This window comes from Choloepus didactylus, chromosome 4, assembly GCF_015220235.1.
Source record: "Choloepus didactylus isolate mChoDid1 chromosome 4, mChoDid1.pri, whole genome shotgun sequence".
In the NCBI taxonomy this organism is placed as follows: Eukaryota; Metazoa; Chordata; class Mammalia; order Pilosa; family Megalonychidae; genus Choloepus; species Choloepus didactylus.
This window is the reverse complement of record NC_051310.1, coordinates 149,810,893-149,825,789: the sequence shown is the minus strand read 5'-3', so window position 1 is coordinate 149,825,789 and position 14,897 is coordinate 149,810,893. Positions and strand designations below refer to the sequence as shown.

General features: G+C 36.6%; 1 protein-coding gene and 1 pseudogene across 1 annotated transcript; both read left to right on the top strand.

Moving 5' to 3' along the window:
* Positions 1–6,952: 6,952 nt before the first annotated feature.
* LOC119532845 lies at positions 6,953–7,799 on the top strand (annotated as a pseudogene).
* A 1,104-nt stretch (positions 7,800–8,903) lies between these two features.
* Positions 8,904–13,690, top strand: LOC119532844 (olfactory receptor 4F4-like). Its single transcript, XM_037835112.1, has 2 exons — positions 8,904–8,912; positions 12,719–13,690. The coding sequence occupies exons 1-2, from the start codon at positions 8,904–8,906 to the stop codon at positions 13,688–13,690; spliced, it is 981 nt and encodes a 326-aa protein (XP_037691040.1).
* Positions 13,691–14,897: the final 1,207 nt, after the last annotated feature.

Below are 14,897 nucleotides of genomic sequence, written 5' to 3'. Positions count from 1 at the left end.
CAAACTTCAACTTCTGTGTGAGACCAAAGGAAGAAATCCTTATTTTGTGGAATTTCTGTAACACACTCTATAATTTAACTTGTATGGTCAGTTTATTCAAACACCATAATTACATGGAACCCTGAGTAGTGAATGAGATCTATTTTGTTTGTACAGGTTAGTGTGAAGTCCCAATACATCCCAGAGTAATTTGGGCAGAGAATAAAAAGTATTTGAAAAGCACCATTGAGAAACTGGGAGGAAATGTGAAAATATTAAACTTTACCAGCTAGGGTTTTCCTTATAGTCTTGCAAGCATTGGGGACTACCAATTCAATAGGCCAACCCCTTGATCTTGTGGCTTGTGCTTATGAAGACTTTTACTGCAATGGAGAGGCTAAGCTTACTTATAATTGTGCCTAAGAGTCACCCCCAGAGAACCACTTTTGTTGCTCAGATGTGGCCCCTCTCTCTAAGCCAATTTGGTAGGTGGACTCACTTCCCTCCTCGCTGCATGGGACATAACACCCAGGGGTGTAAATCTCCCTGGCAATGTGTGACATGACTCCAGAGGATAAGCCTGAACCCAGCATCATGGGAATGAGTATACCTTCTTGACAAGAATGGGGAAGAGAAATGAAACAGAATAAAGTTTCAGTGTGTGAGATTTCAGAGTCAAGAGGTCATACTGGAGATTATTATTATGCATTATATAGATAACCCCTTTTTAGTTTTTAGTATATTAGAATAGCTAGAATGAAATACCTGAAACTGTTGAACTGCAATCCTGTAGCCTTGATTCTTAATGATGATTGTATAACTATATTGTTTATACAGTGTGACCATATGGTTGTGAAAAATTTGTGGCTCACACTCCCTTTATCCAGGGTATGGACAAATGAGTAGAAAAATTGGGATAACAAAGTAAATAAATAATGGGGTTTGTGGGGATGGGATGTTTTAGGTGTTCTCTTTTTCTTTTCTTTTAATTTCTATGTTTATTCTTATTTTTGTGGAGTAATGTAAATGCTCAAAAATTGATTTTGGTGATGAACGCACAACTATATGATGATACTGTGAACAACTGATTGCACACTTTGGATGACTGTATGGTATGTGAATATAGTGCTATAAAGTTGTATTAAAAAACTTATGACAGGAGGAGAAACCAAGATGGCGGCTAGGTGACACAGGGCTAAGGAACACCTCTGTGGAAAACACTAGATAAGGACCAGAGAGTGACCCAGAATACCGGTTACAGCGATGTGCCAGCTGGACGAGATCTGCTAGTTCCCAGGGGCTGTATACTTGGTGAAACTGAGAGTCTGCATTCTGAATCAAGTGAGTAAGCTGGCTGAAAGTCCCACAGCCACGTGGTCATCCAGGGAAGCCAGGCTTTGGCATCTGGAGACAAACAGGCTCTTTTAATAAAAAAAAAAAAAAAAGAAAAGAAAAAAGGGGAAAAGCCAGGAGTGGCTGCAGGTGCAATCGGCTGCAGGTGCAATCATGGGAAACACACAGTAAAACACAGCAAGAGGGGGCTGGGCTGGTCTCTCAGTGTCTGGCCTGGAAGATAGCCCACTGCATATATCCCTGGGGCCGGGGAAACGGAGTGAAGAGCCAGAGCCGAAAGAATCCCCGCGGCTAGCAGCTCGCTCCTGGGAGGGCTGGATAAACTCCTGCCTGGGGCTGTGCCCACAGCCCAGATCCCCACCAGTTGTCCCGGAGCTGGGAAGGAGGAACTGTGCGAGGAGGGGGGTGTGGAGACGCCCCATTCAGCCATTTTTGCATAAAGCTGAAAGCGAGCCAGCTTGGCCCAGCGGCCCGGGGCTTCCCTTGAGGGATAGTGCGCGCTGTTGACGTAGCACAGCATTACCTCAGCAGAGGTCCGGGAAGATCGCGGCTGGGCGGGGGGAACTGCTCGGAGATCCCAGAGACACTACGCCAAGTCCGGTGGTTTGTGGGACATCGAGAGAGAGAGAGGGGCTGGGGCTGAAATGAAATGAAGGCTTGGACTCTTGCGGCGGCCTTGAATCTCCAGGAACCGGGGGGATTTGAATATTGAGGCTGTCCTTCCTCCCTGACCACCCGTACAAGCGCCCCGCATTCAGGGCAGACAGCTCCAGCAACACACCCAGGCTGAGTTCTCCGGCTGGACCCCACAAGAATCATTTCCCCATATAATGCGGGGACATGGTGGAGAACTGACTTGAGAGGTATAGGTGACTCACAGATGCCATCTGCTGGTTAGTTAGAGAAAGTGTATGTCACCAAACAGTGTTTCTGAAAAATTAGATAGTTTTTTTTTTTTTTTTTTTTTTTTACAAATTTAAAGAACCCTGTCTAGTGGAGCAAATGCCAAGAGGCCAAAAACAACAGAAAATCTCAATGCATATGATAAAACCAGACGATACGGAGAATCCAACTCCAAACACACAAATCAAGTTATCAGAAGAAATGAAGTTCCTCACAGAATTAATCAAAGTAACACAATCGAGGAACGAAAGCATGGCAAAGGATTTAAAGGACATCAAGAAGACCATGGCCCAGGATGTAAGCTACATAAAGAGGACCCTAGAAGAGCATAAAGAAGACATTGCAAGGCTAAATAAAAAAATAGAAGATCTTATGGAAATAAAAGAAACTGTTGGCCAAATTAAAAAGACTCTGGATATTCACAATACAAGACTAGAGGAAGCTGAACAACATCTCAGTGTCCTAGAAGTCCACAGAACAGAAAATGAAAGAACAAAAGAAAGAATGGAGAAAAAAATAAAAAAAATCGAAATGGATCTCAGGGAAACGATAGATAAAATAAAACGTCCAAACTTAAGACTCATTGGTGTCCCAGAAGGGGAAGAGAAGGGTAAAGGTCTAGAAAGAGTATTCAAAGAAATTGTTGGGGAAAACTTCCCCAACCTTCTACACAATATAAATACACAAAGCATAAATGCCCAGCAAACTCCAAATAGAATAAATCCAAATAAACCCACTCTGAGACATATTCTGATCAGACTGTCAAATACTGAAGAGAAGGAGCAAGTTCAGAAAGCAGCAAGAGAAAAGCAATTCACCACAAAGGAAACAACATAAGACTAAGTTGTGACTACTCAGTGGCCACTATGGAGGCAAGGAGGCAGTGGCATGACATATTTAAAATACTGAAAGAGAAAAATTTCCAACCAAGAATACTTTATCCAGCAAAACTCTCCTTCAAATTTGAGGGAGAGCTTAAATTTTTCACAGACAAACAAATCCTGAGAGACTTTGCCAATAAAAGACCTGCCCTACTTCAGATTCTAAAGGGAACCTACCAACAGAGAAACAACAGAAAGACGAAAGAGATACAGAGAATTTTAACAGAAATATATAGTACCTTACATCTCAAAGCACCAGGACACTCATTTTTCTCTAGTGATCATGGATCTTTCTCCAGAAGGGACTATAAGCAGGGACATAAAACAAGCCTCAAGAAATTAAAAAAAAAAAAAAAAAAAAAAAAAAAAATTGAATATACTCAAAGCACATTCTCCAACCACAATGGAATACAAATAGAAGTCAATAATTTTTGAACTGTAACTCCACTATTTATTTCCTACATGATATAAATTACACAAACCCTAATGACAAATCAGTGGTTTTGAACTCAATCTAAAATATGTAATTTTAGACAACTATATAAAGGTAGGGGAATGGAGGAGTATAGGAACATAGTTTATGTGTCCTATTGAAGTGGAGATGGTATCAAAGAAAAACAAGATTGTTATGGATATAAGAGGTTAATTTTAACCCACACAGCAAACACAAAGAAACTATCAGAGAATGTAACCATAGAGATGAATTGTAGAGTTCGGGTTAAGAGAAATGGGGGACGGTGCAATGGGGAGTTAAGAAATGAGGGTGGAGTTGCTGTTTGAGGTGAAGGGAAATTTCTAGTAATGGATGATGGGAAAGAGCATTACAACATTCTAAAGGTGATTAATCCCACTAATGGAAGGCTAGGGAGGGGGTAGAATGGGAAGATTTAGGCTGTATATATGTTCCCACAACTAAAAAAAAAAAAAAAAAAAAAAAAAAGACAGTCTAAATAGATGATTGAATGCCAAGGATGAACTTGGATGGAATTAGAGGATAGAGGACAGGTGGCTCAAAGGAAATATAGAATGTAAGCTTTGTATCATTGTTGAACCTGTTGTACTTCTTAGCTGCGCTTAATGGGATTGCATTAAAGAATGTTCTTGTTCATGGGAAGTGTATACGTGAATTATAGCGTATGTTCAAGGATGTGTGCAGCTAGCTCTCATATGTTCAGAAGACAGAGCAACAGATGATGGATGATAGATAGGGAGGGAAAGAAACAGTAATGTGACAGCATGTTATGGTTGGTGGATTGAGCTATCAGGGGAGGGGGGTCAGGGTATGATGGAATTCTTTGTATGGGGTTAGTATTGTTTTTGCAACTGTTCCTATAACATTGAATTTATTTCAAAATAAAAATTAAAAAAAAAAAACTTATGACAAACTTGCTCATGAAGTGCTGGAGAAAGAAAGGGGAAATCAGAAGGGGATTTTGTTATTCCAGAGATATTTAATATTTGAAAAGAAAGTTTCTATTTGTAACAGAGCAAGAGGAGCCAAATATTGAAGATATAGGAGAAGGTTAAAATTATGCGTCAAGATCCTTGGGATGATCCAGGGTTTACTTGGAAGTATTGATCTTGAAGACTATAAAGTAGTGATAAAGCATGGATTCTGGACTTCTAAGGCCCTAGATAAAAGTCCTGTCTTTGCCAATTCATCTCTAAGATGCAGTTTCTTCATTGGCAATACTGGGATAAGAAAAATCCAACCAATCTTATCGAGACATGCTGAAGTTTAAAAAACTTAACTATACAATGTTCTTCACTTAGGAGGCACTCAATAAATGTTATGTATGCTTTTTATTGTTGATTAATTAGCATTGTTATGATATGCTAATCTTTACTCACTGATATCCAATGATTTATTTTTAGCAGTCATTAAGTAACCTTTTTGTATTACTTATTAGAAGACCCCAGACAAAATTTGAGTGCAGAATCCTAGTAGAAACTGCTTCAGAACTATGGAAGTGAGACGGGAAGGGAAGGTTGCCAATAGAGAATGCTGTAACTGGCAACCTACTGCTGGTGACAACTAAGAGGGCTACGGCACTCTGAGATTCTGTTTAGATTCTTTGACTTTCACCTGCCCCATTTGAGAGGCCTGAAAGTTTGTATTTCTTTATTGGTAAAGGACAGCATTGGGTAATTAAGTCCATGGCTTTTGCACCCTGCCCAACACAGTGGGTTGAACACATCTGATAACCAGAGGAACACTTTTAGGTAGAGAATCTCATGCATTTACCATATAAATCAATGAACACTGTATGGGAATAGTTAAGTGTAGAGAAATATGTATGAAATATTGACAATATTCCCAGGATAGAGTCCAAATATTCCCAGGCTTACAGGTATTCATGTTCTATATTAGTTCACTCCATTACTGATTATTCAAAATTTTGGCTATTTGCAAAAAAAAAAAAAAGGTCCAATAGCTAGACTGCTAATAAGATAAGCTATGACCAATGGTTACATGTCTTCCCAGGAAATAATTGATATTCATCATCGCCCTCCTCTACAACTCATTCTACATTTCCCTGCCTTTATGCCACGCTTCTCTTGGTCTTAAACTCTTGACCAGACCCATGTCTTCCTCCTGCGATTCTGGGACCACAATCACCATGTCCCTGCCTGGCTGTACTTGCTGTCCATTTACAGTTATCATCAATCATGGTTGGTGTAAGTGTGTACCAACAATTCTATATCTTAATGATAAATAAGGTCGATTACTCCTGCCATTATACTAACTCCTTTCTTCTCCTGAGAATCTACACACACAAGGAAGAAAAATCTCTATACAAACTTATTTTAATGATTGTATGAAATTCTGTCACGTGCATCTATTATAAAACAATTAAACCTAATATTTTATGTTGTTTCAAGTTTTGCCATTTAAGTAAAGTGTGATAACCATTTTGTGTTGTCAATTTCTGTACAAATAGAATTCCAGGAGCAAAGTTTAGCAAAAGGAATAGATACAAGATTCTTGATGAATGATTTCATATTTTCTTAATATTTCAATCAGTTATATCCCACTTCAATTTATGAAAGTACCTATTCCACTGAACCTTTGCCAGTTTTGATAAATTTTAAACATTTTTCTAATTTAATAGGAAAATAATACCATCACATTTTGTTTCTTTGATTTCTAAGGAAGTTACACACATGTTATATTTACATTTTTATATAGTCTCTTCATATCATTTTCCTATTTATTTATAAGCTCCTGGATTTTATTATTAGTTGGTTTGGCTATATTTTGATGATATACCTTTCATCTTTTATAGCATTTCAAATTCAAGTATGATTCTTGTGCTGGTTTGAATAGACAATTTTTAATCACATGAGAGAACCAGCCTTTAGAGGTGTCTTAACTATTATTGTGCATTGCTGTTCTCACTTATAATTTTTTCTTGATTATATTGTTAAAAATGTGCCTTTCTTTTCATTTTTTAAAAACACCTTATTTTTGTTTTTATAAAATCTTCCAGTTCTCTAAGATTCCATATTTATTCATTTCTGTTTTATTCTTTATTCTTTTCTGTAATCTGAATCCCTTGAATTTACTTGTGCAGATTTTTCTAACTTCTTAAGTTGCCCGATTAGTTCATGTATTAGAACAAATGAGAACATATAATGCAATAGCTTTTGTAATAATACAAAGATCTTTTATATCCGTGATTCCATTGTTTTGTAAATAGTCTACTGTCAAGTAAAGTAAATGCTTTGTTAATAAATTATCAATATCTAGCATCCCTACTTTCAGTGTCTTTAATTTGATTACTTCTTTTTTTTATGTCACTTCAGAGTCTTCCCTTCTTTTTGATTCCGTGTTCCAAGTAAACGGCTCTGTAGTGACTGAGTTTGCGTTTCTGGGACTTGCACAATCCTAGGGAATGCAGTTTTTCCTTTTATTATTCTTCTCTTTATTCTACATGAGAATTATCCTGGGAAGCCCATATTCATAGTGATTTTTGATTCTCACTTACACTCCCCCGTGTATATTCTGCTGGCCTATCTATCTTTCACTGACCTGGAACCTTCATCCACCACAGTTCCTAGGATGATCTCTGATCTTTTCAGTGTTTGTAAAGTTATTTCTTTCCATAATTGCATGATACAGAGGCTCTTTATTCATGTCATGGGAGGAGTTGAGATGGTGCTGCTCATGGCAATGGCATATGACAGGTACACAGCAATCTGCAAGTTTGGGGTCATCAGGGTGATTCATGCTGTGTTTCTGTTTGTTTTTGTTATAAACTTACCCATCTGTGCCCCTAATAATGTGGGGAGCTTTCATTGTGATTTCTCTTGGGTTATGAAAGTTGTATGCATGGACACTTACAGGCTAGAATTTGTGATACCTGCCAACAGTGGCATGATATCTATGGGCACCATATTTTTCTTAATTGTGTTATACATCTTTATTCTAGTCACTGTCTGACAACATTCTTCAAATGATTTTCCCAAACCATTCTTTATTTGTCAGCCTGCATCACTGTAGTGGTTTTGTTTTTTGCACCACACATTTTTCACCATATATGGCCTTTCCCAACTAAGTCACTGGATAAATTTTTTGCCATTGTGGACTTTTTTGTTACCTCATTCTTAAATCCTGCCATCTATACTTTAAGGAACAAATATAAGAAGGTGGCAATGAGAAGACTACATAACAGATTGTAGGTTCTAGAGAGAAGACATAAAGAATTTCATTGATAAGAGCACAAGGTGAATTACATGGACCATCCAGACCTCCAGGGTCACCATGAACACTGTGGAATGTTTAACTTTTCATTATTGCCTTCAAAAGGCTGAGAAGTCTGCAGAAAAGGAGGCATTGAGTCTGAGGATTTCATTTTTCACATGATGTTGCAACAATTCTTGTTAATCATAAAAAATAAATTATTATATATTTCTATCTGACCTACAAACCTAAATTGTAGTTCACCAGAAATGACTACTTTAGATCTCTGAAAATTGGTAAATATTTCTTATGAAATTACATGAATCCAATGGATAAAATACAGGTATATATAAACCAGCAGACATTAAAAGCAAGGAAAAAAGAATTCTTGTCCTAACTGTTAAATAAACAGGAAGATCAACACTATGTTACAAGTCTGAAGTATTGTTTTCAGTCTTCAATCTGTCAATGTATTTTGTACAATACTTTAGAAAAGACACTAGTAATGTGCATGTTGCAAATTTTGATGATGTTCCACTTTTTCAACAGCACAATTCTGTTGCACTTGCAATCTTCCTCAAAGCATTTCTTGAAGCTTTCTCAACAAGGCATTAAGAGAATGGCTAGTTCACCATAAAAAATCATGTGCAATTCTAAAAGTGTTTGAAGGGTCTTATTTCCTAGAGAAGGGCACCCCATTTAGATTTCAGAAGTTGTTTTATGTGACTGATCTTAATCTAGGATGCTTAACACAAGACACCTTTAGATTGAGTGAGGGAGTAAAAGTATCTAAGTGGGCTAAAAAATTGCAACAATAGCCCTTAACTCAAGAAGAGTTTGTGTTTCATCTAATGGCCAGGGGAAAACTTGTCAGACATAAGAGTTAGTCTCAGTACCCAAAGCTCAGGCTGAATATTCCCAGATCTCTTCACCTGCCTCCAATCACTTTCATGAAGAGCTCATAATTTCCAAGTGATTTACTTGTAAGGACAGTTCATATAGATTTTATTCTCTTTGAAATGTTATGCTTCAAGAAAGAGTGCAATCAGCAGAGATATCTGCATTCCTCTTTGCTCTGAAAATTGCTATAGTCCCTTGCAGTTATGAAGGAGGTAGGTGGAAGGATGAAACTGAAGTATATTACCAGAATGAAGCCAAATTGTAGCATTTTATTGACAATGAGATGCTTCTATTAGGAATCCATTTTGCAGAATTCAATCACATGTTAATCTTCAGGAAAAATGGAAGGACCCTATGAGGGTGGCTTACTTTGAAGAGTTAGTTAGTATGAATAATGTTAGCAAGGATAACCCTTGTTACACTGGGAACAACTGTCAAATCCTCCTGAAGTTTTTGGGGTAATCTATTCTTTCCTTTCCATTTATAGGGTATTTTCCCATCTTCCATACTTCCCTTTCTGAAACCCCAGTGAAACATGGTTTGAGACATTTCTTTCATATAAAGATGAAATTCAGAGGCTTGTGGGTATTTTGAGAGCTTTTGATCCAATGAACTGATTTTAAAAATAAGGATACTGGGACTGATATTTTTGAATGATATGCCCAAAATCACACTGTGACTTTGTAGTGAAAGCTAAATCTCTAGACTTCCATATCAGTGAGATGTATAAGGCTTAACAGTGTTTTTCTTTAAATAGGGATCAAAATGTTTAAGATAAAAAGATACACCACTCTCACGTTGAATTTCAAGATTCATCTCATACATGGGGAAGGATTTTCTTGTTCAATTGTGACTGGATCTACATAGTTGCCAGTATATACGATTTTGAAGAATTCCCTTCAATAAGCTTAAATTTAATGTTTAACTTAGAATTAGTACAATTCTTCTAAAACTTCTCAAATCATTTTTGAGGAGTCAGAGGCGAGCTTTCAAATGGTTATGCTGGTGAAGTGTCTCCTAGAGCCCAGGATCCCATGCTACCACTCTCTCCTCAGCAGCATATACTCAGGAGATGAGATGTTTGAGCTAAATGACAAAGAAATCCCTTTTGCTGAGGAATATCATTCCTGAATTCTTATTTTCTACCATGGTAGAAAGTCTTTTTGCTGCAGGTCACAACCCTTAGTAAAACAATTATTCTTGGTCTATTTCCTGTGCAGATATAACAACCAAGTTCATCCTACTTAGTGAAATGAAATGATTTCACACAAGGTAATCTCTAAAATCAATTCTAAATTATATACTTTGATTCTAAGAAACATCCCAAACAGTCAAATCAGAAATTATGTAACAAACAGAATACTATCCTCTTTATTGTCAATGATTAATCTAATTACATTTACTGCTGTGCTCAGTAGCAGGTAACTAAAATGAGCATCAATGACTTGTTTTACTATCCGACTTCTCTTTATGAATTTAGAACTACTGAATTTTTATAGAACTTTGAAAACAGTAATGTAGAGTTTGAATTGGTAGGGATAAGGAATAAAATTCAAGCAATGAGGAAGAAAGTACAATTTCCAAGGGCTATGGAATAACAGTGAGTAAAGTAAACTAATACTACTAGTCCTCCAAGAAATTTGGCAAGAGCAACTTTCTATGTCTTAATGTATCCTCAAGAAATTTATCCCATCAATTTCTCCTTCTTACTTTTACATCTTATTTGCCTGTTAATCCCTCCATCGCATCCTACAAGTATTCTTGTGGCTGTGCTATCCTTTCAGGATACCATTCCATTTCTACTTCACCTCACAGCAACTTCTTGATAAAAGTAATCGTATTTTCTCTCCTCTATACATAACTGTAATGGCTTTTTCAACTCATGTCCAACAGTCATTTTTTAAGCTCTCACCTAGAGGATACTGACTTACAGGGACACCCCAATAATGCTTTTACATGTCTAGAAAACTGTCATCTTCCTCTACCTACTTCCAAATACATTCCTGCTCCTAAAAGAGACCTATGTATTACATATTGCTATACTAGTGTTTGTTATAAATTTTATCAGAGGTAAAACCATCACAATGCTCCCAATTACTCCAGATAAAAGCATTGGCATTTCCTTTTTTTCATCTCCTACATCCTGTAGACAAATTTCCTATTACTACCTTAATAATAACAATTATATATTGACCACTTTCCGTGTGCTAGAAATTTTATATACAAGGGCACATTCAATCTCCACAAAACTCCTATGAAGTGGTGCTATTATCACTTTTTTCCACATGGGGCAAAAAGACAGAGCAGTTAGTAACTTGCCCAAGGTCATCCAGCTCCCTAGTAGATAAACCCAGGCTTTGAACACAGGCCACCCAGCACACAAGCACACATGTTAACCTTGTTTGATGAGCCTTCACAAATCTTCCCTTACCCCTTTCCTCCTTCACACAAGCACAACTAGCAGCTTATTAACTGTTTTTCGGCCCAAAACAATAATTTGGCTTTACTTCCAATCTCTCTATATTCCAATTTACAATGAGGCCAAGTTATTTCTTAAAAATTGCTCATAACTCTTCAATGGTTCCTTATTGACTATGTAATAAGTATCGATCTCTTAGTAGGCATTCCAGAATGCTTTCCAATTATATCTACTATCACCCTTCACACTTTCTCCCATGAAAACTTTAGTGCATTTTCTCACTTTTGCTCATTCCATCTCTGAATTCCCTACTCCTTTGTTTTCTTACTCACTTCTTAAATCTAAACTTTTTGTTTTTCTTTAATTTCTATTCTCCCTTTCATCTTATTTCAGCATTACTTTTTTCCCTCTGTGCTTTAATATTACTAAGTGATAATTATAAATTCTCACCTCTATAAGTCATTATGATTCCTAGCTGCTCTTTTAGAGTCCTCATAAAGTGACGCTTTCCCTAAGGCTCAATCTCTAGATCTATGTCTTCAATTTTGTGTTTCCTTCAAAGCTTCTGACACAAAATCATTTTGGAGTTGTATCCTCCACCACCCCTCACCACCCAAGAGTGTTAAGTAATGGAGATTATGGGAGCTCTTGATTCAATGCACACATTTTAAAGACAGAAAAATAGAGGAAAACAGGAGACTCAAATTTAATCTCCTCATTTTGGTGGTTATTTCTAGCCTATAAGTAAAATGCTAAAATGTTTATTGGAATACCAGTTTTTCTCTCTGAAACAGTCAAGATGCTAAATCTCACTTCTAACAAATAGCTAAATCTCTTGAACACACACTAAATTCAAAACTCTGTGTAAAACATTTGACATTCAATACCTCATTTGAAATTAGTAACCATAAGAAGTTGATATAATACTTTACAAAATGGAAAAATAAGCTTTAAACATGTTATATAAAGTATGCAAGTTTTACACACAGCAAAGAAAACTCATACACTATGAGTTTTCACCTCAGAGTGAAATTGTAAATGAGTGTTTGTTTTAGTTTGATGCAGAGAAAGTTTACAACAGCTATACACAAAATCATCATGATAGACTACTGTATTATTAAGAATAATTTTTCAAAAATGTGTGTCATAAAAAGCTTTCATAAATATGACATCAGATACTTAAATAACCTCTCTGATTGTTAAGACAAGACTTACCAAAGATAGTTCAGTTTTGAACATTTAAAAACTAAATTAAGTATTACTAGAATATAAATTGTTTTGGAGTTCAGAAAGAAAGGAGATAAATGCAGATTGATGATAAAGACTTACACAGCCAAGAAAGGTAGCAAGCATAAGCAAAGATTTTTTTAGGAATAAGCCTAGCATAAGTAGAGATAATGAAGAGATATGAATAACAGACTTTAAGGCACAAGCAGGGTAGTAGTGCTGGATGAAATATTCACTTTATATTGTGGGTGTTTTGAAAGCCTGTATGTAATAAACCATAGAAAATCATTGTAAGCATGAACACAATGAAACAAAATGAGGCTTTGGATTTAAATATAAAAATCCTGTCTTCTTTTCATTCTCTTCTCCAAGGTAACTGCAGAGGCTTCTTCCTGGAATAAGTGGATAAGTGAAACAAATAATTCCATCGTGACTGAGTTCATTTTACTGGGACTCTCCAATTCTCAGGAACTCCAGATTTTCCTCTTTGTGTTCTTTTTTGTACTCTACATAGGAATTGTGTTTGGAAACCTCCTTATTGTTATAACTGTGACTTCTGACTCCCATCTTCACTCCCCCATGTACTTTCTGCTTGCCAATCTCTCACTCATTGATCTCTGTCTATCTTCAGTCACAGCCCCCAAAATGATTGCTGACTTTTTTCGTAAGCACAAAGTCATCTCTTTCAAAAGCTGCCTTGCTCAGATATTTCTCCTTCACTTTTTTGGTGGGGCTGAGATGGTGATACTCGCAGCCATGGGCTTTGACAGATACATAGCAATCTGTAAACCCCTTCACTACAGCACAATTATGCGGAGCAATGTATGTGTTGCTATTGTGGCTGCTTCATGTGGAATTGGTGTCTTCCATTCAGTGTGCCAGTTGGCCTTTGCAGTGAACTTACCCTTCTGTGGCCCGAATGAGGTGGACAGCTTCTATTGTGACCTACCTCGGGTCATCAAACTTGCCTGCACAGACACCTATATGTTGGATATCATGGTCATTGCTAACAGTGGTGTGCTCACGGTGTGTTCTTTTGTGCTCCTAATCATTTCCTACACTATCGTCTTAGTGACCATCCAGCATCACCATTCAGACACGTCATCCAAGGCTCTGTCCACTTTGTCTGCTCACATAACAGTAGTTGTTTTGTTCTTTGGACCATGTATTGTCATTTATGCCTGGCCATTCCCTATCAAGTCATTAGATAAATTCCTTGCTGTATTTTATTCTGTGGTCACTCCTCTCTTGAACCCAGTTATATACACATTAAGGAACAAAGATATGAAGGCTGCAATGAGACGGCTGATAAAATGGAGTAAGAATCCCAGAGTAAAGTATTAGATCTTCTATAACCATAAGACTACTCTGAGATGAAGACATAACATAGTAAAGTTGATAAATTACTTTGTAAAACTCATAAAATTTGTACCTTTCACTTTCTGTCATCCAGGAATTTTCAAAGACTTTCCCATATACTGCTTCAATTTATCCTCAAAAAACCTTGTCCTTCGTATTTTTGGATACAAATGCAAAGGTAATATTGTGCTTTCAAATATCATCTCATCGAATTCTCAGCACAATGAAAGGCATAAATACAGTAGTGCTTGTGCACCCTGCCTTTCTGAATGGTCCTGAGCATTAGAGGGAAGGAGTGACACCAGCCTGGCTTATAAAATTTTAAAAAATTTTAAGTGGCTCATTTGGCCTAAAAACATCAAGTAAGAAATTCCTTCCTGTCTTGCTCAAAAATATTGCTGAATGATAAGGAGTTTAAAAAAAAACAAAAAAAAAAAAAAAAAAAAAAAAACAAAAAAAAAAAAAACCTTCCATTGTAACATTTTACTATAGTTCACATCCTATTACCTACTCTGTAAATGCATTATAGGAATGACAGGAAGATGGAGTGTGCCAAGATGAAATTTGCCTTGTAGGCATTTAACATCTTGTGATATACAGCAATGGCTCATAAGCAGGAAAAGGCATTTAGAGGGATTCAGGTCTCTTAACATGTTGGCCCAAATTGAATCTTTCAGATCCTTCCATGTCATTTTCCATGGTTAGATTTTAAGAGAACAATATTTGAACTCAGAAGGATTCAGTGGTTCGATTCAACTTTTTCCTTACTTGTCATGGCTTTTGATAACATTATTTAACTTTCCCAAGCTTCTTTTTCTACATCTTTAAAAGAGAGATAATAACACTTGTTACATATTGTTATTATGGGAGTGAGCTAATAGATAAAAATCACAAAACACATTTTGTGGCATGTTTTTAGCTCTCAAGAAATATTAGGTGTTGTAATGATGATGAGATATAAAAGTTCTCCACTTTCTTTTTTATCCCAACATACTTGAGAAATATGACACATTCCTATCATTAACAGATACTCATTGGGGGCATTCTAGTTGTAAGTATAAATGTGTATATTTTATGCACAAGTGTGTACTTTTGCACTCACAATCTATCCCACCTAGGAAGGCATGCCAAAAATTCAAGACAGACATAAAGGGAAATACAAGTTGAAAAACATCTTGACAACTGTTTCTGA